This window comes from Melanotaenia boesemani, chromosome 4 (assembly GCF_017639745.1).
Source record: "Melanotaenia boesemani isolate fMelBoe1 chromosome 4, fMelBoe1.pri, whole genome shotgun sequence".
In the NCBI taxonomy this organism is placed as follows: domain Eukaryota; kingdom Metazoa; phylum Chordata; class Actinopteri; order Atheriniformes; family Melanotaeniidae; genus Melanotaenia; species Melanotaenia boesemani.
In genome coordinates this window covers 24,005,697-24,032,666 of record NC_055685.1, presented here as the reverse complement: position 1 = coordinate 24,032,666, position 26,970 = coordinate 24,005,697, and the positions used below count along the sequence as shown (strand labels likewise).

General features: G+C 38.8%; 1 protein-coding gene across 1 annotated transcript; it reads right to left on the bottom strand.

Moving 5' to 3' along the window:
• Positions 1 to 352: 352 nt before the first annotated feature.
• si:dkey-92f12.2 (SUN domain-containing protein 2) lies at positions 353 to 17,262 on the bottom strand. Its single transcript, XM_041983006.1, has 16 exons — positions 16,986 to 17,262; positions 11,261 to 11,369; positions 10,769 to 10,872; positions 9,913 to 10,287; positions 9,765 to 9,824; positions 9,458 to 9,529; positions 9,000 to 9,145; positions 7,762 to 7,812; positions 7,554 to 7,592; positions 6,607 to 6,801; positions 6,305 to 6,442; positions 6,075 to 6,171; positions 5,695 to 5,810; positions 4,962 to 5,135; positions 2,708 to 2,797; positions 353 to 2,471 (listed from the first exon to the last, which is right to left on the bottom strand). Exons 2-16 carry the CDS (start codon positions 11,365 to 11,367, stop codon positions 2,355 to 2,357), a joined length of 1,881 nt encoding a protein of 626 aa, XP_041838940.1. The 5' UTR covers positions 11,368 to 11,369; positions 16,986 to 17,262; the 3' UTR covers positions 353 to 2,354.
• Between the last annotated feature and the right edge of the window lie 9,708 nt (positions 17,263 to 26,970).

The window sequence follows — 26,970 nt, the reverse complement described above, 5'->3', positions numbered from 1 at the left end:
AGCAGAATGATGGTCTGGCTGCTGTGTTGTGCCGAACAAATTTACTTTGCCAAGAGGACTTAATAGGTATAAAGCTCCTCTTGATAATCTGATTTTATTTATTTAAGATAGAAAATTAAAAAAAATATATAAAGAAGCAAATCTACATGTAGTCTTTAAACTCTGCTTGGACACAAAATTAAACTCTTAAATTATTTAAGAATAAACTTGAATAGTGGGAAGAACTGTTGAACAAAGAAAATTGTTACAACTTTAGTAGGTTTTTATAGATCTAGTGAGATAAGCTTTGTGCTAACCATATTTTAACATGACTCCAAAAACAAACAAAACAAAAAATTAATCAAACTACAAACAAATTTCAATGTTTTATTAAACATAGCAAACATTTAGGCTTACAATTGATCTTTCGGCATTTTACTGTAACATGGAAAAGTACAATTTATGGATGGAGGAGTGGACTTGATTTTCTCTGATCTCAAGCACTGATCTTCATAATAGTTTCTCATTTGCTGAAGCAAATAAATTAGGAGGAATCACTGAAGAGGCTTCTGAACAACAAAAGCTGACACATGAAATATGTTTTGAGTATAAAAATGCACTTCCAAATCTACCAGACCAAGACTACCATCTCAAAATGTACATTTTGTAACATGTGGTACCACAATCTATAGTACAATCATATTTATACTAATGCATACAAGAAAAACTAAAACACATTAAAGTAAAAGGCTGGTTTTAGTACAGTCATTTCCAGTTTAAATAAAGAAATAGATGCACAAGGACATTTTCAGGAATGTGTAAAACTGGTTACATTCTGAATAATGTATGTAATCTAATAAGACATAATGAAAACACATTTTTCCTAAATTTACTTTCATTTGTGCAATTATTCTTCAGAATGCATGTCAATGATATGTCATTTTTTTCTAAATTGAAAAACATTCAATTTAAGCTTAACGACTTGCTGAAATCTAACAGGAAAAAAGAAAAGAGAACCCACATGAACAGATCAGCGGCCTTGTAAAAGCTCTGTAAATCGCTTCGGTTGTAATCAACTTTGTCACGATCCAAATCTGAAGTGTCTGACAGACAATTAGCAAGAAATGATCTGACATAGTCTCTAGTGCAACTCAGAGTAAAAATAATACACGTCCCCCTCTATCTTCCGTCTAAACATGCTGTAAAACTGTACAAGCAAATTGGAAAAAGAACTGCCGACCTGTTGAAAGGCAAAATTTGATCTTTAAAAGAAAAAAAAAACATTTTAAATCAAACAGCTGTTGCAAGTCTGATTCTCCAAAACACACATTATTAATTTGTAACTGATATTCTTGTTTTGCTAATAAATATAAACTTCTCCCTCAGGCTGAGTAGGTTATACGAAATATAAGTCTCATACACGAAAGCAGAAACAGCCTTAATGGGTTCAGCATGACAGACAGGTTAGCAATAACTTCAAGTATTCAAGGATCAGAATAAAACCAACACTGAAGTGTTTGAGCGTTTTAAAAAGCTGCATTTTTGACCTATCATACCATTATTAAATTACATTTTAACTGAGGATAACAAACAATACTGATCATTCATGCTGCCTTCTAGGGAATTTCTACTTGTTGCTCAGAGGGTGTTGCATCCCATTAGACACGCAAAAATCCAAATGTCCTGTTAAAAACACTTCAAACATGAGGTAAATAACAAACTGGACCTTTAAATTGTGAAAATGAATATATTATTTCATGTTACGTATACAAAAATGGATGGGATGAATTCAAAACAAGCTTTTTATGTTACAAGATTACTTGTCATAATGTGGTAGGAAGCCCTGAGGGATGCTGCAACAATATGTTTTACATCCCAGAAACCTCTGTAGAAATAAGGGCGTGTGAAATAAAGAAACTTCTTCCTTCCTCTAATTTGTCAGGGTGCCTCTGAAAAGGCTCTCAGCTGGGATTGTGCGCTGTATGACTATGATGCAAAAACAAATCCACATAAATACAATAGTGATAAAATAATTATCTAGTGGCACGCTTAGATGATTGAAAGCATAAAGTTGCCAGAACCTCAGACTTCCAAATGGTTTTCTTAGGTAGATTTTTGTCTTTTAGCCAGACAATGTGCACTGCACCAAACATCCATCCATCCATCTTCTACTCACACAAAACAAGCTCTTATAAAATTAGAATGCAATCACAAAATCCTTCAAAAAATTCAGCAACACTCATTGACAGACATACAGCAGTCTCCCAGGAAAGACATGAGTCAACATATTTCAGTAGCATTTGGTCTTGAACCCATCAGAGCATAAAATTAAAGTTTTATACTTTTGAAACACACTGTTTGTTCTTTCTGATGTCTCATGTGGAAAACATCTTGCCGTGAACACGGAAGCGATAAAGACAGGTATATTCGATGTGGCCCCAGTTAGAGAGAACTCGCAGCTCCACTAGCTGATAAACCACATCACTCGGGTCCTGTATGAGAGCAGTGGAAGCACAGAGGAAAACAAGAGCAGGCAGAGAGGAGAGAAGAACAAAACGAGAAAAAAAAAATCAAACTTTGCAAGAAAAGATACCAGGGCAAATATTAAAAATGTATGTTGGCACTTAAGACCTAACAATAACAACTGCACACTTTTCATGAAGAAGTCTGATAATGTCCCATCATTCTGAAAATAAAACCAGGATTTACTAGTGGATTGATAACTCACAGGGAGCTTAAATGTCTGCGTTGATTCTCCATTCTCGTCGTACGTGAACGTCCCAAGCAGCATACCTTCATCTGTGTCATTTTTCATTCCCTGGGTGAGAAAGAAATTACAGTTACACACTGTCCATTTTAGAGCTTCTGCTAATTTCTCCACTTCTTGCAAACCACACAAACAAGGCATAAAATGAAACCAGAGACCCTGCTGAGTACAAAGATGTCTGCCTCACCACTGTGAGACACAAACTCTGGGAGGTAGCAGCCAAAGAGTACCGCTTTGATTGAAATGAAGAGGGTTTTATAGTGAAGTATTCGTATGATGTATTATTTTGGGGTTCTCGTCTTGCTGGTGGAGCTATCCCTCGATCTTCCTGACTCTACTGATAGAGGTGTCCATCATCAACATCGGCTGATGAGTTCCTGAGATATTAATCTGAATAACACCTCTATTAAAATATCTGTACAACTGTTCAGGTTCACCTTTTTAGCTTCTTCTGTTCCACAGTTTGTCATCAGACATGACTTTACTAAATCCTAGATGAACTGTGCTGCTATCCTCTGGTTTCACTGAAAGTAGTGTGTATTTCTTTAGGAAGGAGATAGCCGCTTACATTCTTACCGTGTTCCAGGTGAACTGATTCTGACATAGTAACACATCTTGATTCTGACAGTCAGATATTAATGCCTATTAATGAAGAGTGTGGACGAAAACATTTGAAAAGTTAAAACTACTGTAACATGTTGTAACTGGAAATGCTAGTTTAAGTACTTAAATTGTACCTTTTTTCTTTTTTTGATGATTTCTTTTTAATCGAGTCCCACCCCAAGTTTTAATATTGAAACTCATTAGAAATATGTCTTTTTATATACATATATATTTAGATATAAGTATTATAAATAGACAGATGGCTGGTTCTGCTGTTTAAAGTTAGGATTCAGGGGCTTTACACAGACAAAAACAGCCTCAGATTGAGTAAAAATTTAGCATCTACACAAGTGATCCACATTATTTATATATGTTTTTAATCTGAGACCTATATTTTTGTCAAATGTCTGGTATTTTGATGCAAAACAATCAAGTAGCAGCATTTCTTTTGACATGGCAAAGGCTTCTGATTCTGTAGAATTCTGTTGGAAAGGTAACGATCTATTGGTCTTTTAAAGAGCTGCATAGTTTGGTAGCTATTGTTCTGGTCGCATGCAATCCGTGGGGGTGGAGAGTCTTCTCTCAGATCCACTTTGCCTTCATAAACATGTTCCCCATCGCTCTGTACTTGGCCAAAAATTATTTAACATTTACATCAACAATATAACCCATAATGTAACTAAATCTCATGTCCACCTGTTTGCTGGTGATATTATCTGTCCTTCAGTTCCTCTCTTAACTGCCCTGTCTGCACTGCAAATTAGCTTCAGGATCATTTAAAATATTGTTTCTCTTCATTTAAAACTGAACACAAAGCAAAACAAAATGCATGATCTTCAACAGAACTCTCCCACAAACCGAGCGTCCCATCAAAATTATTTTACTGTACAGCTCTGAGATTCTTGGCGTCCTTACTAACACACCCTGCTAAACATTTGTTGGTTATACTGACAGTCGTCCCCGTCAAAGACTACGGTCATGTAATTTATAGATCTGCCTCTAAAACATAAACTGGACACCATTTTTCACCCTGCTATTTGCTTTATTACTGGGGCCTCCTTTTACATTCGTCACTGCAGCTTATATTCCATGATAAATTTGCCCTCTCTTTACTCTCACACACATACACATTGATTATGTAGATTTATAAAAAAAAAAAAAACCCTAATTGGCAAAACACTGTTCCATAACATCAGCCGTACTTTACTCTCGTAGCCTCATTACCTGCTCATCCCAAAAGTCTGCACCACCTTTTCAGCAGGTGACTGGAGTGATTTTTAGCATGGTTTTTATTTTAAACAGAAACTAAAGCTCAGTTCCTTTATACCACTCATCTTTTAAAAATCTGGCTATGGAAGTAGTCCATGATTGTTCCACTTGCTTTAAGCTGGTTAGTTGTACTATTTTTATTTGTCTTTGGTTTAAAATTGGTATGATAATGTATTACTTGAAGTGAATGGATATCTTTAGTTGTTTGCTTTTTTACTTTATTTTGTGTGTGCTGCCTTTTGCCAGGTCATACTTATAAATGAGAAATTGTTCTCGGTTGACTCACACGGTTAAATAAACGTTTACATACATCATTGTGTACTTTAAAACTGCCAGCACTCACATAGACTTCAAAATCTTTGGGCGCTGAATCGATGCGTCCTGTAGGGGAGTTATAGCGTGGGAGGTGGTCCAGGGTCACATGAGTTATCTTGATAGGGTGTGAGAGAGAGATGACAAGAGTTCCTTGGACACCATGAAATGCCCAACATTTACCTGGCAGTAGCACCGGGTAACCCTGGAGAAGAGGGAGGCATGATACATCTTTATCAGATTAATCACAGCTTACAAATGAATTAAACATGGTTAATCATCGTGTATGGCTATGCTGAAATATACCTGTTTGTACTGTTTGTTAGCAAGCTAATGCTTAAAAACATTTAACATAACCTTGCTAACAGCATAAGATATCTAAACCTGATCTATGTTCATAGATGCATGCATGGCTGTCTGATGACTAGTAGATTTTACAGCTCTGTCACTAGCAAACCTCATTAATACTTAAAAACAAAGACAAACTATATTTAACTGAAACAGGCTGTTATAAATATGTTTGGTTCGACAGCTTTGGGTGACAGTGACATGGATCTGATTGAACCATGAACCTGTGGTTTCCCTCCTCAGCTGAACGATAAGTGCAAGGCAGCGCCGACACAGAGCAGCGACTACAGCAGCGACATTAGTACAGAACTGCGAGTAAAGTTAAAAATACAGCCTTAATATTTACCTACCAAAATATCTATGAAGAAACAAGGGGAGGACATGAAAACACAGAAAGAGGAAAATGACCACTATACCTGAATGACAGTTCGTGGGCTTTCATATGGATACCAGAGAGGGAAACCAAACAGGGTCACACATGCAGAACGAAAACGATACGTCTCTGAACACCTGGTGCTGATCACACTGGCACCTACACACAGATACACCATGTCAAATAAGAATTTGGATACTTTCAGTTTCATAAAAATATATTTAAGCTGAATTTAATCAAAAATTGACAATATGATCATTATCACTGCTGGTAAATTTGATTTAAAATTATGAACACAGAAAATAACCTAATTCTCAAGGTAAAATCTCCAGCTGTTTTATGCAGGCATCCTGCAGACAACTCATAAAATTTCAGAAATAGTAGTAATAGCAAAAATCTACCTTTAAAGCTTAAATTCCTAACCTTGAGTTTCCAGGGCATAGTCGGCCATTTTGTCCGCCATGGGACGTCTGCACTCTGTGCAGCTTCCTTTGTCAGCAAGCCTGATGGCATCCATCTCCTGGTTCACATTCACAAAAAGAGCATACTGTAAACATGCACACCGGTGAATACACAGTCATGAAAATTTACAGTAATGCTTTACACTGAAAAAACGTAAAGACCAGCCACAGTCCTAAAATCTGTATAATTACTTTAACGCGGTCAGTGAGCCACTTCTCCAGGGCCTGCTGGAGCTCCGGGGTGAGATGGTTCTGGACTGGACCGGTACTGGTGTCAGGACAGGGTGTTAGAGGAGGCATTGACTGGATGGATGACAACATCTGGGACAACTACAAAAGAAAAGGAGTCACAATAAAACCACACAATGTGTATGAAAATGAACATATAGAAAAACAAGAGGGACAAAAGACAGAACTAACAGAGGTCTGTTGCCACAGAAAACAGAGCAGAAATCTTGACTCTGTCATTGGGAAACATCTCTCAGCACTGTTACCTCTGCATTCTGGGCCTCCAAAGTTTGGATCTTGAGGCTGAGACTGGCAGCAACAGAGCGGCTATCTGTCTGGTAATCTGCTATCTGCCTGGCCAGCCCAGCAACTTGCTGGTCCAGATGGTGCCGAACATCTGAGTCCACTGCCTCAAGCTTCACTTTCATAACCTGCATGTCCAGCTGTTGGCTCTCTTTCATCTAAAAAATGACAACACTTAGTTGGGTTCCTTGAAGAAAAGTGTCAGTAATGATGAGTAATTTTCAAATCAGTCTGGATACTCAGTTTAAGTAGCTTAGCTGGCAATTTCCAGGGAACATCATGTATCTTACAGAACTGATGAAAATTCGGTTTTGTTCTCACTATTTCATGTCTTCATACTTTTTCCTCTTAAATGATATGATATAGATAAATGTAACTTGGTCCCATTTATGGATTAATTTTACAGATTTTATATCAACATTGCCACCTAACAGTTTAAAACCACAAATTTTAAATTTATAAAGACAACAGCAATAATGCCTTTCAATTTAACAGTAAATGATATGATGAATTAGTCAGAGAAGATGCATTATATTGAGCTCACTGCAGTTTCTCATAATCACCACTAGATGTTACTCTAATGCAGTACAGCTATGGCTAGACTGATGCTTGGCATGATCGTCAGAATTTTTCACCAGCAAAGAAGACAAGGAGAAAATATAAGGTAGAAAACAAAAGTAAGGATGTACAATATCAGCTTGTAACTCAAATCAAAGATGCAAATATTTTTAAATATGCACAAATAATACTTTGTAATACTTTACAAAACAAGAAAATAACTGCAGTTTACATACAAAACATGCATTCTTTTTACATGTAGTATTTTTAAATAAAGCTGTTGCACTTATCTTACTTTTATAGGTTGGCATAAATAAAATCAAAAGTGGCTCAAATGGAAAGGTGTTCTCACCTGTGAAAGAAGGTGTTCCTGCTTTATTTGAAGCTCCACCTAAGTACACAGAAACCAGTTTTGCTGAAAACCATAAAATGTGAGGTCTCAAAGGGCTTGAAGTCATTCCACCCCATCTTTTCTAAAGTTTCGAAATATGATATGGTTTAGTTTGGAAAAAAAAAGCAACGCCCATTTATTCTTTACTCATTTGTGAACTCTTTCTTACCAGAAAATGCTTCATCTTTGCTTCTATAGCAGCAGACACAACAGCTGGATCCTGAAGGAAAAAACATACTTTAGTAAAATCTATGATGGTAAACATGGTAAAAATGTTCAGTAATTGCTTTATTAATTACTTTAACATCTTTAATAATTACATTTATGAACCTTTTGTTTTAGACACTTTATACTTGTAACATTGCTGTTTATTTACTTGATTTAGCATCTAAAACAATTTACAAGTAAGTACTTTAGATTAAAGAGAGGTTATTATACTGAATGAGTTTGAGACAAGCTTTCAGTTCTGATGGGTGGTGACATTTTTTTAAGTTATAAAGATTGAAAGAACACAACATCGACCAGCAGAAACTAAGAGGCAGATCTGTAAATCCATAATCACAGTTAGTAAATGTAACTTAAGTTGTAAACTGTGTGTCAGACCTTCCAATAACTTCATAGAACAAGGAAATGTGTTGCTGCAGATGTTGTATTTGCCCAAAGATGTTTTTCTTTGACTAGTGTTTTGCAGTGTTTCCACATCACTGTGTAGTATCAGCTAGTCTGAAGCAATAAAAAAAAATATTATCAGCTGGTACCAAAAATAATAGGGGGCCAAATTGTATCATACCAGACAAAGCAATGAAAGACCACCATGGGAATGTATGCTTCCCAAGTTCTGTAACTTTTCTTGGGTAGAACCACAGATTTTGGCTGGTTAGCTCAGTTGGCAGAGCATCCGTCTCCCATGTGGGACCAGAGACCAGAGTTTGATTCACTCAGGGAACAAATATTAACACCTTCCAGTTGGGTCCTTAGACAAGACCCTTAACACTACTACCTAACCACTGTAGGTTGCTTTGGATAAAAGCGTCTGCTAAATGCCTGAAATTTTGAAACATGCACAAACAAACAAACATACACACACACACACACACACATACATACATACAGACAGACAGACAGACATGCTTTTTCTAATTTTCTGAATCAAATAAGCAATGTTTCTATGTGCAAAAGTTCAACATTACAACCTGTGCTTTACAAATTTTCCTCTAATTTAAAATCTTAAATGTGGGCTCAGGAAAAATATTATTTTATCCTGGTTTACCCTGCAGAAAAGACCAGGAAGTATTAACATTAACCCACATTAACTGATCTATCTCCACACAAACACATTAAAAACGCAATTATTTTAACCAAAACAGACACTCAGTGAGATGTACACAAATTGTAGTTGACCCCTACCACCACAGGTGTGGGTATGATTGTGGGTTGAGGAGGAGGAATGGCAGGGGTAACGGGTTGATTCATGGGTTTTGTCTGTGACTGGGTCTTTGTGACAGTCACGCGGGAGATGTAGGAGGAGAACAAAGGACGGAGCAACCAAATACCTGGAGAAAACAAGAGGGACAGTGCCATAAGAAAATGACTTAGAAACACACAAAGAAATAACCACTTAAGTCCAAGATTTAAAAACCCTGACATGAGCAACTAGACTGCGGTAGACTGTTTCCACAGCATCCCATCTCAAGTTTTTCAGAAAAGTAGGACTCACAGACGTTGAACATTCAAGAAGGATGTGTGCTTTGTTTTGTCTTAAGAAACTAACGATAGCTGAAGTATCAAACAATCGTTAATTTTTTTTCAGTACAGCTCCAAATGAAACATTTGCCAAACAACAAGCGCACTCCAGTGCTACTTACATAGAAGTATGATGAGGAAGAGGAGAACCAGACCACCAGCCTTCTTCATCCGACTGCCCACTGGAGTATTAGCTGAAGTAAAGAGAAGAAAAGTTCATATGAGGGATTTTGATAAGCCAGAGCCAAATCACATGAAGCAACTGTTAAAACTGGTATGTGAGAGCCGTATATAATGCTAATGTAATTGTAAGTTAACTGTTGACATTTTATGAGAAAAATCACCAAACAATACTAGTAAAGTTAGCTTGTATGGTGTCTTTTAGTCAGACTTGATCAAATATACATAACAGATGCACAGAGACAATACCTAAAGCTTTCACATGAAGCATTTTTGAACGAGCATCCGCAGCCATCAGTACGGCTGAGTCTGTCAAAAAGCAGGAAAACAACTCCGTTAATATTTGCTTGCAGAAAACACACAAAAGACACACATCCAAACAAAAGCTAGTGCTCACCAATCAGTGAATTGAAGGCACTGCTGACTCTGCTTCTGTATCCAGTAGTGGGAGCCCCACTCTTAGTGCTGACTTTGCAGGTACTGCTGGCGTCAGGCATGGGCCTTCTGTAAGTGCCCTCAGATGATGAGTAACCTGAGCTGTCTATGCCACTTTGACTCAGCTCCTTGTGGTTAGGTCTACAGTGTAAACCTGTCATACTGGAGCTGCAGATCCCAGGACTTCTTTCTGATGATACTGATGGGCATTGAGTAGGTGTCTGGCTCCTGGATGATGATGTTGACAGGGCAGGCCGAGGGGTGGCCACAGTGGGGACGTAAGGTATGGTTCTCATGGTAGGCTGGGTCGGAGTGCTCAAGGGAGATGGTTTCAGATCTGTGACAATTTAAAAAACAACTGAGAGACAATTTAAAAAAAAACAACAGTATGCAGGAAAGATTCCAAATGATCTAATAATAGGGCGGCAACAATTTAAACATTTACATTTTTTTCTAGAAGTACTACAACCCTTTTGTTTTCATTATCACATGGTTTCCTAAGAAGGGTGGTGACATGTTTAAGAGGATATGAGGAATAAACATACCTGAAACATAAAGCTGTTGTGCATTCCTGTTTGATTATATCCCACTTTCTTGTAATCTTTTTTAGAGAATTACTGGTTTGTTCTGCTTCTTTACGCTCCCGTTCACAGCAAACATAAGCAGCCAGTAATGAGGAGTCAATTAGCTAATTATGAAAACTTTATTTAAACTTAAAAAATGAATTTTTAGTCCACTGTGAAATACCCCTGTTACAGTTGTGGCATTATTAATTGTATATTAACTGTACAACTCAGGTCTGATAGGGTCATACTGACCTGGAGTGGCAGATGTCTCAGGGGAAGCAGAGCTTGCATTGCTGTTGGCTCTACTGGAGGTGCGTGAGCCCGCTTTGCGGTTGCCTGCCTTCTTCTTGAAAACCCTGAAGAAGAAAAAGAAGAAGAAAGAGGAGGAGAAGGATAATTAAAAGAGTGACAATATTGTGAATGGTCACGGTTACATAATGTTTTTTTTTTTTTTTTTCCAATTCGATATTAATTATTCAGAATTAAAAAAATGAAATTCCAAATTGAGGTTTACATTGAAAACACGTTGAATCGCCTTTATTTAATTCCACTTTAGATCTGGTGGTTGGGGAGGGTTCTGATTGGACAGGGGGGCAGATGCGACGTATTTATGTCTACTGGAAGAAAACAAACTCCAGTTTCTGCTTCTTTTCTTTTCATATACAACATGGAAGACCACATAAGAACCATTTCAATCTAGTCCAAGCCTCATAGAGGTGTTCACACACAAATATAGATACTTACTTGACAGTGTTTTCTCTGTAAGATATATTTGTCACAGAACTTGAATCAGATTCTTCATCTGAATTATAGTAGCCACCGGACAGCAAGCGAGAACTCCTACGAGACATGACTGCAACACACAGAGAGAAATAATCAGGTATAATTTCATTAATATTTTTTCTTACATTGGCCCCTAAAATAAATGAATGTCTCAATACTGGCAGAAAGGCTTTATATCATTTAAAACCATGTCTCCATCTGAGTATAATCACGCAAAAATAAGTTTTTTGCTTTGTTTTTTGAGTAGCTTCTATCAGACAGCAGGGCCCCCTTCCACAGACTGTATTGTTGCAGTCCCAACAGTTACCCAGAACAGAAAAACCAAACAGAGGCCATTGAGGGGACCTTTCATGTTTGTAGTGGCTCCAGTAGATTCCCTTACACATGCACTGAAGAGAAGGATGAGAAGGTGAATCCAGTGTACAACTGAACTACTGAATGTCAATAAATCCTTGAACTTGTTACTTTAATAATCGTGCATCTTTGTAAAACAAGCTTGTCTTAAGAAAAACAACAGAAAATAAAGTTTTCTCCTGGCAGATTAGTTAGAAGTATCTTTTCACATTTCTTAAAAAATAATAATGACATTTTCAGGGATTTAGGTTGAAGCCTCTGTTATCACCATCTCAACCAATCAGGCAAGACAAAATGCCACCATGAGACAGCATCATAATAGGAAAGGAATACTGTAATAGTTGGTAATGACTCTTGTAGTACCTGCAGCAATTGGTAATTATTATAGCAGTGCAATGTACAGAATGGGATAAATAATAGTGGTGCTGGATACAGTGGGTGGTGCTGCTGCTAAAAATATTAGCAGCAAAAACAGACCAATCAGAGGAAAGGTTGAAGTTGTCACAGTAACAGAAATGGTAGAATCATCAGTAAAGGCGGAAACAGTTCTCGGTACCGGACCTATTAAAGTTGTTTAATCATTTAACACACAGCAACACTGAAAGCAGCCCTAAATGGAAGCAGAAGCAATAATAGTAGCAGATACGCCAGTAAGAGTAGCACTGCAAGTATTTATAAGTGGTAACAACAGTAAAACACACAGAAGTAGAAACAGTGAGCCTGTTGTAGTAATGGCAGTGGTCATGCTCACAGTTAAATATCTAACAGATGCTCTTATGGTTAATCTTAGTCCTGTAACCCAACCAATGGTTCTGATGCTCTACCACTCACTGAGATTACGCAGCATGAATAAAAGTGTAAAAAAGTACAAAAAGTGCAGCTGTATTTAGTATATAACCCAGTATAAAAAGACACTCTTACTTTGCCTTGACACAGAGCCAGAAAACATAAACAGAAAACAAAACAAACAACAACAACAACAACAACAACAAAAAACAAGCAAATCCTGCCTACCTTAATAGAGCCAGCATACTTAAAGTAAAGAAAAAACTCTTCACAGCTTTACAAGGGTAGCTTTACAAACATAGGAAAAAAAACCTGGTTTTAGCTGCTTTCTCATCTGGTCATGTTTGTCACGAAGTAACACACAGCCATCACAAAGATTACATAACAGGCATCTTAAGTAGTGCAATCTCATTGGTCAAAGATGTGCTCTACAGTTCAGATAAGTAGCTCATGAGCTTTACTGCTTGCTGTGCCAACTCTCTTGTAAGTTCAGCAATACAGACGCACAAAAAGTACTGAGCTTTATGAGGGGTTGTTTTTTCTTTCCTCTAAATACATATTCATAAATTAAAAGAGAAAATATTTTGACTCATTTGACTTCAAATCAACTAACCTTCCTTCTTAATGTCATTGATAAGCACATGATTAGCTTCAGAGATGCTACTTTGTAGTTCTCTCCTATAACATCCCAGTGTTGCTCAGTATGCCATTACATGTCTGGACTCCTCTCCATATCTCTAGATGCTAACAACCTGGCATTTATAGTGAGAGTTTTAAAAGCAACCAGACACTGGCTTTCATGGGTAGTACAAAGCACTAAAATGACCATATTCACTTGATTCCCAATTTATTTTGACTCCACACTGTCTTAAAATCATCCAACTTTGAGAACTTTAACTCTTGACTGCAATTTTTTTTTATTAAAAGAGACTTATAGTCTCTGAAGTCCTACCGTGGCCAAAGTGAACAATTATTAAGAACCCTGATGTCACTTGATAGGGGCAAACCTGCAAAAACTGTCACATGTAACCGAACAGAGCAGCAGAAGTTGACAGAAAGAGAAGCTGTGGCTACCCTACACACAGGAAGTTGTATGAAAGCACAAATGCGCACAGAGACGCCCAGTCCTGAAAGGGTAGCTCTGCTAAATTTTACAAGCATTTAGCAGCAAGGATGTGTATATTCATAATCAATTTGGATATTTGTTAGCTATCTTTGTAGCTCAGTGTTACTGTAATAACTGCCCACATCTCATTCTTCAATTTCATTATCATTCACTGTTTTTGTGTACAGCTGTTAAACAAACTAAGATTAGAGCAGAGGGGCTGGAAAGAGGGAAAAGATTAAAATATCTTCAACAAAACTCTGTTGATATTCTATTTATATGAGTAGGGGACAAAAGCAGCTTCATGCATCACTATCCCATTCAGCAGTCCTGTCCTGTGGTTGTTGCTGGCAGCAGTAAGGCCTTTCTGTGTTTACTGTGAATAACAACATAGTGTTACACTAAAATAGTTTTTTTTCTTTCTGCACAGTGTTTGCTAATGACTCACATGTGAGATTTCACCTTCCAAAACAGTTAGATGAGCCATGAGGTATCGCATCCTGAAATATGTCTCTTCGGTTATACATTTTTGCTCAGCAAACAGGCCTAAAAATGCAACACTGAGTGAGGTAACATCAACTTACTGGCTGTAAATGTGCACATTTATTGTCATCTCCCCTCTTGTGTCAACCATCATGCTGTTTATGTGATGGGTGTAGCTAACAAACTTTGGAGAGGGAGATATAAGACACTGCTATTTTTTTAAAAAAAAGAAGAAGCTATAGTTAGACTTAAAAAAATGAGAGAAACAAAGGCAACAAATATTTGGACTCCACATCAACAACAGCTTGTTATCTGTAACCAAGGAAATATGTACCTCCCCTTCACATTTTGAGCCTTTCTTTTCTTCTTAATACGTCAAGGCTTTAGCTAAGAGTGCAAAGAAGAGACTAGTTTGTACTTTAATTCTCCGAAATCCCCCTTTCTACTATAAGTGGCATCACAGTGCAGCCAAGCTCAGCACATTTCCACTCATGAACATACCAACCCCCTCTATATGAAAACACCCATGCACAAAGCTATTCCTCATCTTTTGTTGCTGTCCATACTGAAAAGCTGTAAAACTACTTAACTGCATCTTGCAAAACTTAATTACATCTTACAATTGCCTATTCATAGTCTAAATACAGAAAAATTATATTTACTGTTGAATGGGCATGATCGCTTTCTTCTTTAATAGCAGTATGATTCTCCATGTATACACGTTAAAGTCATGAATAGGCCAGTGTCAGGGAGATGGAAACATCCCCCACTAGAAAAAAGAAAATCTGATTCAAGTTTTAGGGATGAATGATGTGAAGAAAGAGACAAAAAGTGCTGTTCACCATGCAATTAAAACCATGTGACAGAGCTGTACTTGCAGATTAAACTTGTTCGTCCACATCATAAAGGACTTCGGTGAAGATATGCATCATGTCTGGCACCATCCTAAAATGGATTTGCCCAAATGAAGCACTGCATGTCAGGTATTGAAACTGCTTTGTTCTTATTAAGTTAAATGGAAATAAAACTCAAGAGTAAAAGTCAGAACTCTGAATCATTTGACCATATGTAAGAAAAACAGAATCAATAAGAATCCTTTACACCACTGGCACAGATATATTGGATCATAACCACAATTAGCTGATGGAGCAGAGAACTAGTGGCCTTTGTTGAGGGCTGGGCTGGGTGGGGCATTGTCACTGGTCCAATGCACTGACCACTGAGACTGGCAGGACACACACAAAGAAATGAAAATGACAAGGGAGAAGAACATAAAAAGAGTGGGAAAAAAGAAGAATAAGAGCTACAGTTGATGGGAACAAGAGAACTGGGAGTGTGGAGGGAACACAATAATGATGAATGATAAATGACTAGTGGATAAAAAGAATAAAAAGGGTATATGTGGGAACTTTTAGTGAAAAATCACAGGAGGAAATGTGGGCCTAAAGAAACTGAAGTTGTATGAATGAGTGGAAACTGTTGTATTGGAGGGCCAAAGAGAAAAAATGTGAATATAGTGAAGCAAACAAAGGAATGTAGAGAATTGGTCTGAACCAAACCAAAACGGAATGGCAAATGTTTGAAACTGTGTCTAACATTAGGACAGTAGGAGTGAAACTTGACTCAAACATACAGAGCTTATGAGTCATCTGTGTGCTCTGGCATCAAACAGTTACTCCACGTTTTTGTAAAATAGCTCTGGAGGAAGACTAATGGAGGTATTTCGTTAAGCAGCTACATAATAAGGTTTGTTTATATGAATGTGAACCAGATGTTTCCTTTGCTCTCTCTTAGTTTATCCCATCTGTTTGTCTCCTCCTCTTAAAGATGGCTTTTTTCCTGGTTTACAGCAAGCTTTACAGCAGGACTGAGCCATATGGACAAGCCTGATAACCACACAAAAGAAGCTCTACAGCTGCAGAGCCAAATGTCTTCTGGGCTTCTCAGCTGTCAGAGCATTGCTGCCAGAGAACTTGGGAGTCCTTCATCCCTCCATCAAGCTCATCTATTTAAACAATTCTCACTTGTTCACCTGTTTCAGTTTCCTTCCCGAATATGTCATGTTCAACTTTTATTCGACGTTTTAATAATCTACTGCAGCAATATTTCTCAGTTTAAAAAAATCCATTTGTAGCCTTTTTAATAGTGTATAGCTTTTTTGTTTATTTTTTAACTAATTTAAAAAGCAGTCCAGTCTTGCATTAAGAATTTCCATATTTAGTTTATGACATTTTATTTGCACATATTTATTAAACCATCCTGCATTCATAAAAGGGTTGGATCATACTGTTGTGTATTTTCAACTGTAAGTACTTAAAGTGGCTATAAAAACAATAAACAATGCTGCATAATTGAACTATGGCCTAGCTACGCCTTTAAATGAACCATTTCATACCTGCAATGTAATTTTAACTGAAAAATAGTTAAAAATGAGAAAAAACAAATCCAAACAAAACTTCTATTCTTGTTAAAAGTGCTATTACTGGACATATTTATCCTTCATTGTCCATTTAGCTGCTGTGTGTCTTTATTTGAGACGTATATAACTATTGGAGCATTATATGGATTTAGCAATATGCCTTTTTTATCCTATGATGACACATCAAAATAATGGCCCAGCACAAGTTTTATTGGGCTATTGTCAAATTTTAACATCTTCACTGCGGTAAACTTAATAACTAGAGCAATGTAAAGTAGATGCAATATATGAAATAACAGTCATTAAGAAAAATAAATAAATAAAGTATTAGGTGCACCAACTATCTTCGAAGCCAAATATCCACTAGGCTGCATTATGAACGCTACCGCATCATCACAGCAAGCAGTCAAACGACAGAAGAAACCCGAAGAAGAGCGGAATGATGCACACCGACACATAAAAAGTCACAAATGTTTCTGGACATGGGAATACTACTTGAAACACCACTTAAACTCGTTTTCTCAGTGTTCTTAACTTACCTCTTTTTGTTGTGAGGCCAGACGCTGATAAAACAAACACGCTAACCAATGGCCAACTAACAGTTCTGCCAGGAAATGATAATCTTCTCTGTAGTCCAGACAGTCGTTTAAAAAATCATACTCACGTTCAAGTCTGAGCAACAAAATCCATAAAATTAATTTCTGATAAATTTCCAAAGGTTAAAGATACATTTGGATGGCATGACTGTAGGCTAAAGCAGACAGACCAGTGGTTGTTATGACAGCTCGGAGGTGTCAGAGCTACAAATGTTGACAGTTAGAATCAAGCTAACAGGAAGACAGACTTCCGGTTAAACTTTTCACATTTAAGTTCAGCATCATGACGGAAAAAAAAAAACATTATTATTATTATTATTATTATTATTGTTATTATTAATGGGATATTAAAAACAAAACATATATATATATATATATATATATATATGTTTTTTTTTTTTTAAACAAGTGTCCATTGTAGTGGATACTATGCATGAAAGGGTTAACACTACATACATTTTATTCCTTCATAAATTCTAAATTCTAAATTACATTTCTGTAAATGAAGCTCCCTTCTGAGGGTTAGCCCCTAAAATTTTCCTCTTTCTCTTCTGTTAAAATAATATATAATATCTGAAACATTAACAGTCTGAATTGGGGATTTTGGAAACTATCAGAGGTGCACTGCAGTTCTGGTCAAAATAATGAACCACGATGGAGCCTATTGTACTTAAAATTAGTCTTCTATTGCATTAAAGAAGATTTAAGTTTTACTAGATGCATTCTTTAAATCAAATTTTTTTGCAATGCCTAAGTAGTGCAGAAGGTGGCTGTGGAGATTATGAGAAAAGCAAAGAAGCAGGTCTGATACTCAATATAGGTCATGTTCAGGTTCATGACATCATGCAGAATCGCACACATTTTAATCTGCTGAGCCACACAGAGTGATCTCGTGTGGCCATGCTTAAGCTTGCCTGAGACCAGTGTGACAGCAGTCTACCACGAGTTTAATCTGCTCCCAGGATAGCAGGACATATATTTATATATATATATATATATATAAATACATGCCCGTGGTATTCTTGTTAAAGAGATTAAGGATATCAACTGAAGTTAAGTTTTCACGGAAGTATGTACAGCAGGGAAGCCCCCTTTTTATTTATTATTTTTTTACTGTACACGACCACGCTGATGATGTTATACATTTTCAAACTGTTTCCGGTCTCATTCTGATGCCTCATAGCAGCTTACATCTGCCAATAACAAAATATATAGCGCCCTCTAGTGTCGACACCGCCGCTTTAGACTGCAATTCAGGTCTGCTGACACACAGTGGAGCCATAAAGCTGTGAGTGAATATGTCCTGAGTATCCTTGTTTGACTGTATAGGAGGTCCTCAAGCAACTTTTCTAATGAGCAAATTGAATTGGATCTAAATTTTGTAATATGTCTTACATAGTGAAAATCCTGATATACTACAGCAACCAATTTTGAGATAATGTATTAATCTGCTAGAGCCAGCAAATAAATTTGGATTTCATTTAAGACACTGTGATGCCAAAGTATAGGAATGATTACATGCAACTAAAACAGTTTTTGTTCCAGTTGTAGAATTTACACAATCATTAAATGTCAAAGAAGTATACCAGTCCCAGTCAGTCCTCAAGGGCTGCTGTCCTGCAGATTTTCCAGTGTTTCCTGCTTCAACACACCTGACTCAAATGAAATAGATCCAACAGCCTATGAAGTTTTGCACAATGACTCATCAATTTGAGTCAAGTGGTTTTGGAGCAGGGACACATCAAAAACCTACAGGATTGTGGCCCTTGAGGACTGGAGCTGGGCACCCCTGGAGTATACGTTAAATTTAATGTGTAAATAAACAGAACATCCTAATATGATAATACCTTCCAGCAGATTGTTAACTATGAGTTACACTCACTCCACACGTCTGTATCCATGCTGTAGTGTACATCAAAGTTATGGAAACTATTGCTGGTTGCAGGTGCAGCTGCAATTTTCTGAATTGTAAAATTTTAGAAGAATATATCTTTGAAAGCAGCAAACCCAAAGTGAAAAAAAATCTTTTTATTTAAAAAATGCAATCACCAGTATCATAAATGCAACCAATCAAGGTCAAACCTCTCAGAGAGCACAGTTAGCTGTTACCACACATGAGGGAACAAACCTCCCAAAACACAACAAAATGCTTTTAAGGGGAAACCCTTGGGGCTTTGACAGTCTCTGCACTGCAAGCAGCCCAAAATAAACCCAATCTGACCTTATCACTGGGCAGACGAGGTCCAGGCGTTGGAGGGGAAGGTAGGAAAGGGATTATTCTTTATTCCAACAGGTCATTTTAGGGAACCCAAAGAAAAAAAAAGAGACAGAAAAATGTTCATTGTATGTTCAGATTGTTCCATATTTGATAAATAATTTCAGAGGAGTTGGAGTCTTTCAGCAGCGCAGACAGAACCCTTGACCCTAAGCTTCACCAGCACAGTAGATGTGTATGCCTTGTACATCAGTGTGTGTGTATTTAGACCCACTGAGCCCATTGTCTTAGAATGTGTTATCATTAGATTGCAGTTTCCTCTGGCTGGGTTGAGGGAGTGGCAGAGACAGAAAAATGAGAATAAACTTAATCATTAGTTACTCAACAATGAAGATTCTATAAAGTTGACACGCTCATCACTCCAAAAACCAGCTCTTCTGAATTTAAACAGAACATTTCTTGTGCACTTGTTAATGTCTGGCATTTCCCTCCTCTCTTCCCCTTCAATGCACACACACACGCACACACAAACACAGACTCCCACCCTTCTTATCTACCAAGCTAGTGCCCCAGACACAAGCAGAGTATGCAAACAAACAGCTGACGTCATGGGCACACATGCACATACACACACAAGTTGAAGTCACTGGGTTGGAATGTGATTTAAAAAAAAAGAGAGAGAGAGAGTGAAATGTGTGTATTTGACGTTTGCTTTTGAGAGCAAGAAAATGAAGGCGGGATGGTGGGAAATGAGGGCACAGAAGAGGGACGAATGGGGACACGGAGGAGCAGGGACAAGGAGGGGGAAGAGAGAGTGAAATCTTTAAAATAGGCATGGGGCACACCACTAGACAGTGACACACACTGTTCGATCTCACAGACATGCACACACTCAAAACTGTCTGAGTCATCACCAACAATCACTTTTCAATGTCTACGTATATAGCAACACACAGCCATTCTGAAGGTAGTACAGCATTATGTAGTGTCAGTTGTCAATATCCTTTATTAAAATGAGAAACTCATTAGTGTTTTCTTTCAGTTCATTTAGTCAAATTATGTCAAAACTCTAAATCAGGAAAAGTTGGGATGATATGAACAAAAAATGTAGTTTTTAGACCTTTATTTCTTGTAGACAGTATGAAGCCAAGATAATTTAATTGTTTTTTCGTCTATTTAATTTTCTTTAACAGATCTATGTATCACATTCTAAAATAATTTAGCATGGCAAAGTTTACCATTAGTAATGAAAGCTCTGAAACTCCAAGTATTTACTATTTTCCTCTGTGCAGTGGTTTACCTGTACACAAAAACAATACATTGGAATCCATTCATCCATCCATTTTCTGCCGCTTATCCAGAGTCGGGTCGCGGGGGAAGCTGCAACAACTGACTTCCCTCTCCCCGGCCACATTCACCAGCTCATCCGGAGGGATCCCAAGGCGTTCCCAGGCCAGCAGAGAGATGTAGTCCGTCCAGCATGTCCTAGGTCTTCCCCGGGGCCTCTTTCTGGTGGGATGTGCCCGGAACACCTCACCAGGGAGGCGTCCAGGAGGCATCCTACCCAGATGCCCGAGCCACCTCATCTGGCGCCTCTCGATGTGGAGGAGCAGCGGTTCTACTCTGAGCCCCTCCCGGATCACCGAGCTTCTCACCCTATCTCTAAGGGAGAGCCTTTCTCCACCTTGCGGAGAAAACTCATTTCGGCCACTTGTACTCACATACTTATTCTTTCGGTCACTACCCACAGCTCATGACCATAGGTGAGGGTAGGAACGTAGATCGACCAGTAAATCGAGAGCTTTGCCTTTTGGCTCAGCTCCTTCTTCACCACGACAGACTGATGCAGAGTGCGCATCACTGCAGACGCCACACCGATCCACCTGTCGATCTCCCGCTCCATCCTTCCCTCACTCATGAACAAGACCCCGAGATACGTGAACTCCTCCACTTGGGGCAGGACCCTATTGCAGACCAGGAGAGAGCACTCCACCCTTTTCCGGCTGAGGACCATGGTCTCGGACTTGGAGGTGCTGATTCTCATCTCAGCTGCTTCACACTCGGCTGCGAATTCCTGCAGTGAGAGCCGAATGTCACGGCCCGATGAAGCCAACAGAACCACATCATCTGCAAAGAGCAGAGACCCAATCCTGAGGCCACCGAACCGGATCCCCTCAACACCTCGGCTGTGCCTAGAAATTCTGTCCATAAAGGTTATGAACAGAATCGGTGACAAAGGGCAGCCTTGGCAGAATCCAACCCGCACTGAAAACAATTCTGATTTACTGCGGGCCAAGCTCTGACACCGGTCGTACAGGGACCGGACAGCTCGTACAAGCAAGTCCGGCACTCCATACTCCCGGAGTACCCCCCACAGGAGTCCCTGGGGGGCACGGTTGAATGCCTTCTCCAAGTCCACAAAGCACATGTAGATTGGTTGGGCAAACTCCCATGCCCCCTCAAAGACCCTGAAGAGGGTGTAGTGTTATGGTTCCTGTCTGTCTCCCCTGTGTATATGTATGTGTGTGCGTCTGGCTCCCTCTGTCTGTCTTGTGTGTCATGTCTGTTTCCGACCTGGAGTGTTGCAGCAGCAATCATCTCACCTGGGCCGATCATCACACCTGAACCTCATCTTCTCATCGCCACCACAGTATTTAACCAATGGACCTTTCTTCACTCCTCGCCGGATCCTCCAGTTACCCATCTGGTATATCGTGGCCTCTCTAGTTTCTCTATTTAAACACAGTTCATGTTTCTTAATGTTAGTCTTGTTTCTAGACTCCTGGTGTCTGGATTCTGCCCGTCCTGTCTGCCTGCCGATCTTCTGGATTGTTTCACTCATCCCGGTCCACTCCCTTGTCGCTGGCTCCAACCAAGCTCACGTCTGGTCCTGCCTGCTTGCCCGCCTGTCCAGTCAACAGCAGTCAACAGATCCAGAACGCGGAACATCTTGCACATTTCCAGTCTTCATTAAAACCCTTTCTTTAACTCATCTGCCTCAGTCTCCTGGATTCTCAGTGTCTGCACCGTGGGGTTCAGAAACCAACACCTGTCTGACCCGCCGTAACATGTAGAGTTGGTCCACTGTTCCATGACTGGGACAAAAACCACACTGCTCCTCCTCAATCCAAGGTTCGACTATCCAACGGACCCTCCTCTCCAGCACCCCTGAATAGACCTTACCGGGAAGGCTGAGGAGTGTGATCCCCCTGTAGTTGGAGCACACCCTCCGGTCCCCCTTTTTGAAGAGGGGGACCACCACACCAGTCTGCCAGTCCAGGGGAACTGTCCCCGATGTCCACGTGATGCTGCAGATGCGTGTCAGCCAAGACGGCCCTACAGCATCCAGAGCCTTAAGGAACTCTGGGTGGACCTCATCCACCCCTGAGGCCTTGCCACTGAGGAGCTTTTAAACCACCTCAGCGACCACAGCCCCAGAGATAGGAGAGCCAGCACCAGCCACCCCAGACTCTGCTTCCTCATCGGAAGACGTGTTGGTGGGATTGAGAAGGTCTTCGAAGTATTCCTTCCACCACCTCACAACGTCCTGAGTCGAGGTCAGCAGCCCCCCATCCCCACTGTACACAGTGTTGACGGAGCACTGCTTTCCCCTCCTGAGCCGCCGCATGGTGGATCAGAATCTCCTTGAAGCCGTCCGGAAGTCATTCTCCATGGCCTCTCCAAACTCCTCCCATGCCCGAGTTTTTGCCTTAGCGACCGCCGAAGCTGCGCTCTGCTTAGCCCGCCGATACCCATCAGTACATTGGAATATCTATAGGATACTGAAGGCTGTCTATAAAAATTGGAGGGACTGATACATTATCTATAGGACAGTACAGACAGACTGCAGACAGCCTTAAAAGCAGTGTTAAAGCACATATTACTGTAAATGATTGACCCCATATTGCAAAATATAGATTGGATGTCTGTTGCAGTGAACAGGACTGTTATGTCAGTGTCACACACATGCTCACTGTCTGCTTGAATTAACTTGCAAAGTTGCTATGTTTATTTAGGTCACAGTCACTAAATATTTTACAACACAGGTCTGGTGAGAGGTTTAAATTTGGACAGTCTGGGGCTGAGTCCAGGCGTCTATGTCTACCACCTGATGGGTGTTCACAATGCTTCAGTGTCCTTGAGGAAGGAAATGTAACTCTCACTCTTTAACTAACCAAACTGGAGAAAAGATCACAAGTGGAGCATGTTGTAATCTAAAAATTTTGCCTCAAGAAAAAAAAGCAAATGTAGATTCTTAGATAAAGAATTTAAAGAATTATTATTTGTCTTTGAGTCATCTGACTTGCAGAATTCAATATGAGGATGTTGTCACCCGTCATCAAGTGATGACCACTGAGTGGAGTTTCCTCACGGAAAAATATGGAGACCGTTAAAGAAAAAAATTCCAGTGAAATGTCCATAACCTTGTCACATCAGCTGATAGTAAGTCCCCCTTCCCAAAACAATGCTCACCTTTCGTGAGAACACTAGCTGTGGGACATTTCCAAATTCAGAAATGTTTTCTTATAAGGAAAATGACAAAGTATGACCTTTGGAATTTTAGGAATGTGTATAAACAGGATGGATTTTCCTTAGTCGCCAATGACAATTTACGGCCATACAGTTTTCCTGAACAGCACTTCTAGCCCCCCCCCCCCCAACACACACACACACACACACACACACACACACACACACACACACACACACACACACACACACACACACACACACACACACACACAAATGGAAGTTGTCCACTCAACCCCAAGGGTTGCTTATTTAGCCTTCTAATGCATGCATGCATGCAAAAAATAAATAAATATATATATACATATATATGAAGACATTTAGAGTGATGCTTTAAAGTTTTTAAAAGCTTATTTTCTTTTAATCTATCTTTAATCTTTAATCTATTCTATTCTATTCTATCTATTCTATAAAAATGTATATAAAATAATATTGTATCACTTTATATATATATATATATATATATATATATATATATATATATAGCTATTACAGTTTTTAAACAAGTGTCCATTGTAGTGGATACTATGCATGAAAGGGTTAATACTACATACATTTTATTCCTTCATAATAATTCTAAATTACATTTCTGTGAATGAAGCTCCCTTCTGATGGTTAGTCCCGCTTTCTCTTCTGTTAAAATAATTCATAATATCTGAAACATTAACAGTCTGAATTGGGGATTTTGGAAAATATCAGAGGTGCACTGCAGTTCTGGTCAAAATAATGAACCACGATGGAGCCTATTGTACTTAAGATTAGTCTTCTATTGCATAAAAGAAGTTTTAAGTTTTACTAGATGCATTCTTTAAATCAAATTTTTTGCAATGCCTAAATAGTGCAGAAGGTGGCTGTGGAGATTATGAGAAAAGCAAAGAAGCAGGGCTGATACTCAATATAGGTCATGTTCAGGCTCAACTTCATGACATCATGCAGAATCGCACACATTTTAATCTGCTGAGCCACACAGAGTGATCTCGTGTGGCCATGCTTCAGCTTGCCTGAGACCAGTGTGACAGCAGTCTACCACGTTTAATCTGCTCCCAGGATAGCAGGACAATGACCTCACTGCAGTGATGTCATAAAAGTGAGTCAGAGGGCTGGGATGTTTGTTATGGTAAGGGACATATGTACATCTGTGGTGTATTCACAGTACCGCTTAAGAGTGAGAAACCATCATCTGGATAGAAAGTCTGTTCTCAGAGGACTCACCCTCTGTTTGTGAACAGAGAGCCAGCCATGATTAATCGTGAAGCTGCAATAATTGGTATTTTTATATGAACAATAGATCATGTGAATGTGAAAGGCATTGCAAGTCCTGTCCAACTCGGAGAAGAACCAGATTCTGCAGAGAAATATTCCAGCCAGGTGCATGTGGAGAATCATTTAGCAACAACAGATGGAGTCTTTCTTGTTGAGGTTGGATGAGCCACAAGAAGACTGCAAATTTGGTCATTTTTACCTAGACCTAACAAAGACTCAGAGTTACTTTAACTGTTAAACACATTGTAATAGGTAACAGAAGCAACAGTGCTGCATGTAATATCAGTCACACCTTATGCAACCTTGTGAGTGGATTTACAGTAGATATGTGTATATGAGAGTGATTGAAGAGAGAAACAAGACAGTGTCTCACTGTGTGGGTAGTAGGGCCACTAAGTCGGTTTTAGAAACTGTCACTTATTAACCAGAGTCTCCATGCAGTCTCGCCACTGGGGGATTCTTTATCAGTGACATCACAGGTAATGGACAGACCAAGGGGAAGGGACACACACGGAGTATCAGGCAACAAGAGGAAAGACACCTTAAAAGGAGATCAGGGTTGTTTTTTGTTTCGGTCCACCGCTGTCAAAACACATCATCTCCGCTTCCTTAGATTGTCCTGGAGGTTGAGTGGACAGGAAGATGAGTGCCGGTCACCTCAATGTTATTCCAAAGCCACTGACTGTGAAAATAATGATCCTCACATGCTTGCATTTTTTATCCAAGTAACACCATCAAGAACAGATCATCTTAACAAATAAAGTAACTACTCCATTAATGTTAAAGTAAGTCATTGTTCCACAATTAATGTAGTTTGACTTTTGTGTATAAGGAAGTGTAAATGTTACTCTGGTGTAAGTGCAATCAATGTTCTGACTTGGAAAAAAAAATGCAATTTCATCAAACCTTCATCAGAACTTTTTTTTTTCCAACAGTTGGCCATATTAAAGCATCCCACAGATAAAGTAAGTGATAATAATAATTTCCTTATAATATTCTGTAATATTCTGTTGAGAAGCCTTGGATCCTGGCTCTCATGTGAATGTTTCTTTAAAGTATTGTACTATAAACATTATTGCTGACAAAACACACCCTTTCAGGGCAAACAAGGCCTCCTAGATATCAAACTGTTTAGAAGCACTCAGAAGATACTTAATGATGAGTTTGAGATTCACTCAGCTTTGGGGATCCAAAACCAATCCATCACCGGAACAAACCTAATATGGTGATACCTCATCCTGCAAACCTCAGACATCCAAAGGTGTTTCATATCTGTGCCCTAACGTGTCAGTGCTGGTTTAGCAGCACAAGGGAGACCCACGCAGTGTCTGCTTTTATTTTCTGCTTCCAATGCTTTAAACACTGAAACCCTTTAAAGGGGCCTTGAACCCTAGCTACTGGATTGATGATACTTAAGGAAGAGTGGCTCAATAGATAGAAAGATGAATATAAAGTCAAGGTGTTTTGAAATAATCTATGACAAATTTAAATGAATTTGATCTTATATGAAGCAGCAGTTTTTATGATATACATATAGGTATCGGATTTTATTTCTGTTGCTCTTTAGATTTTGTTCAATATTTATTAGTTTCATTAGTGACTTTTAATGATATTCTTTAAATAAAACAGTCCTGCAAAAAAAAAAAAAAAAAAAAAAAAAAGATAAATACTACTACCACTTAATCTTCCCCTTAACAAAGCGATTGCTGGTTACACATATCAAATTAATATTTGTAAGTTTAAGAGGCAACATTATGAGTGAAAAACCCATAAATGAGACATGACCTTATCAAGTCTGTCTCTTTTTAATATGCTCCACAGAGGGAAATCTCCACATTTATATTGGTACAATTCCATGAATCACTCCCAAGAATAACAAGCTGTGAACAAGGGATTCATCCCAACAAGTCTGCTTTAATC

Excerpts from the sequence above, each read along its gene's own strand:
- si:dkey-92f12.2 (XM_041983006.1), bottom strand. The coding sequence starts at position 11,367 with ATGTCTCGTAGGAGTTCTCGCTTGCTGTCCGGTGGCTACTATAATTCA. Across the intron at positions 6,802-7,553 it reads AGGAACACCTTCTTTCACAG|ATGAAAGAGAGCCAACAGCT; the intron begins GTGAGAACACCT and ends GTCATTTTTTAG. Across the intron at positions 6,172-6,304 it reads GGCTCACTGACCGCGTTAAA|GAGATGGATGCCATCAGGCT; the intron begins GTAATTATACAG and ends AATGTGAACCAG.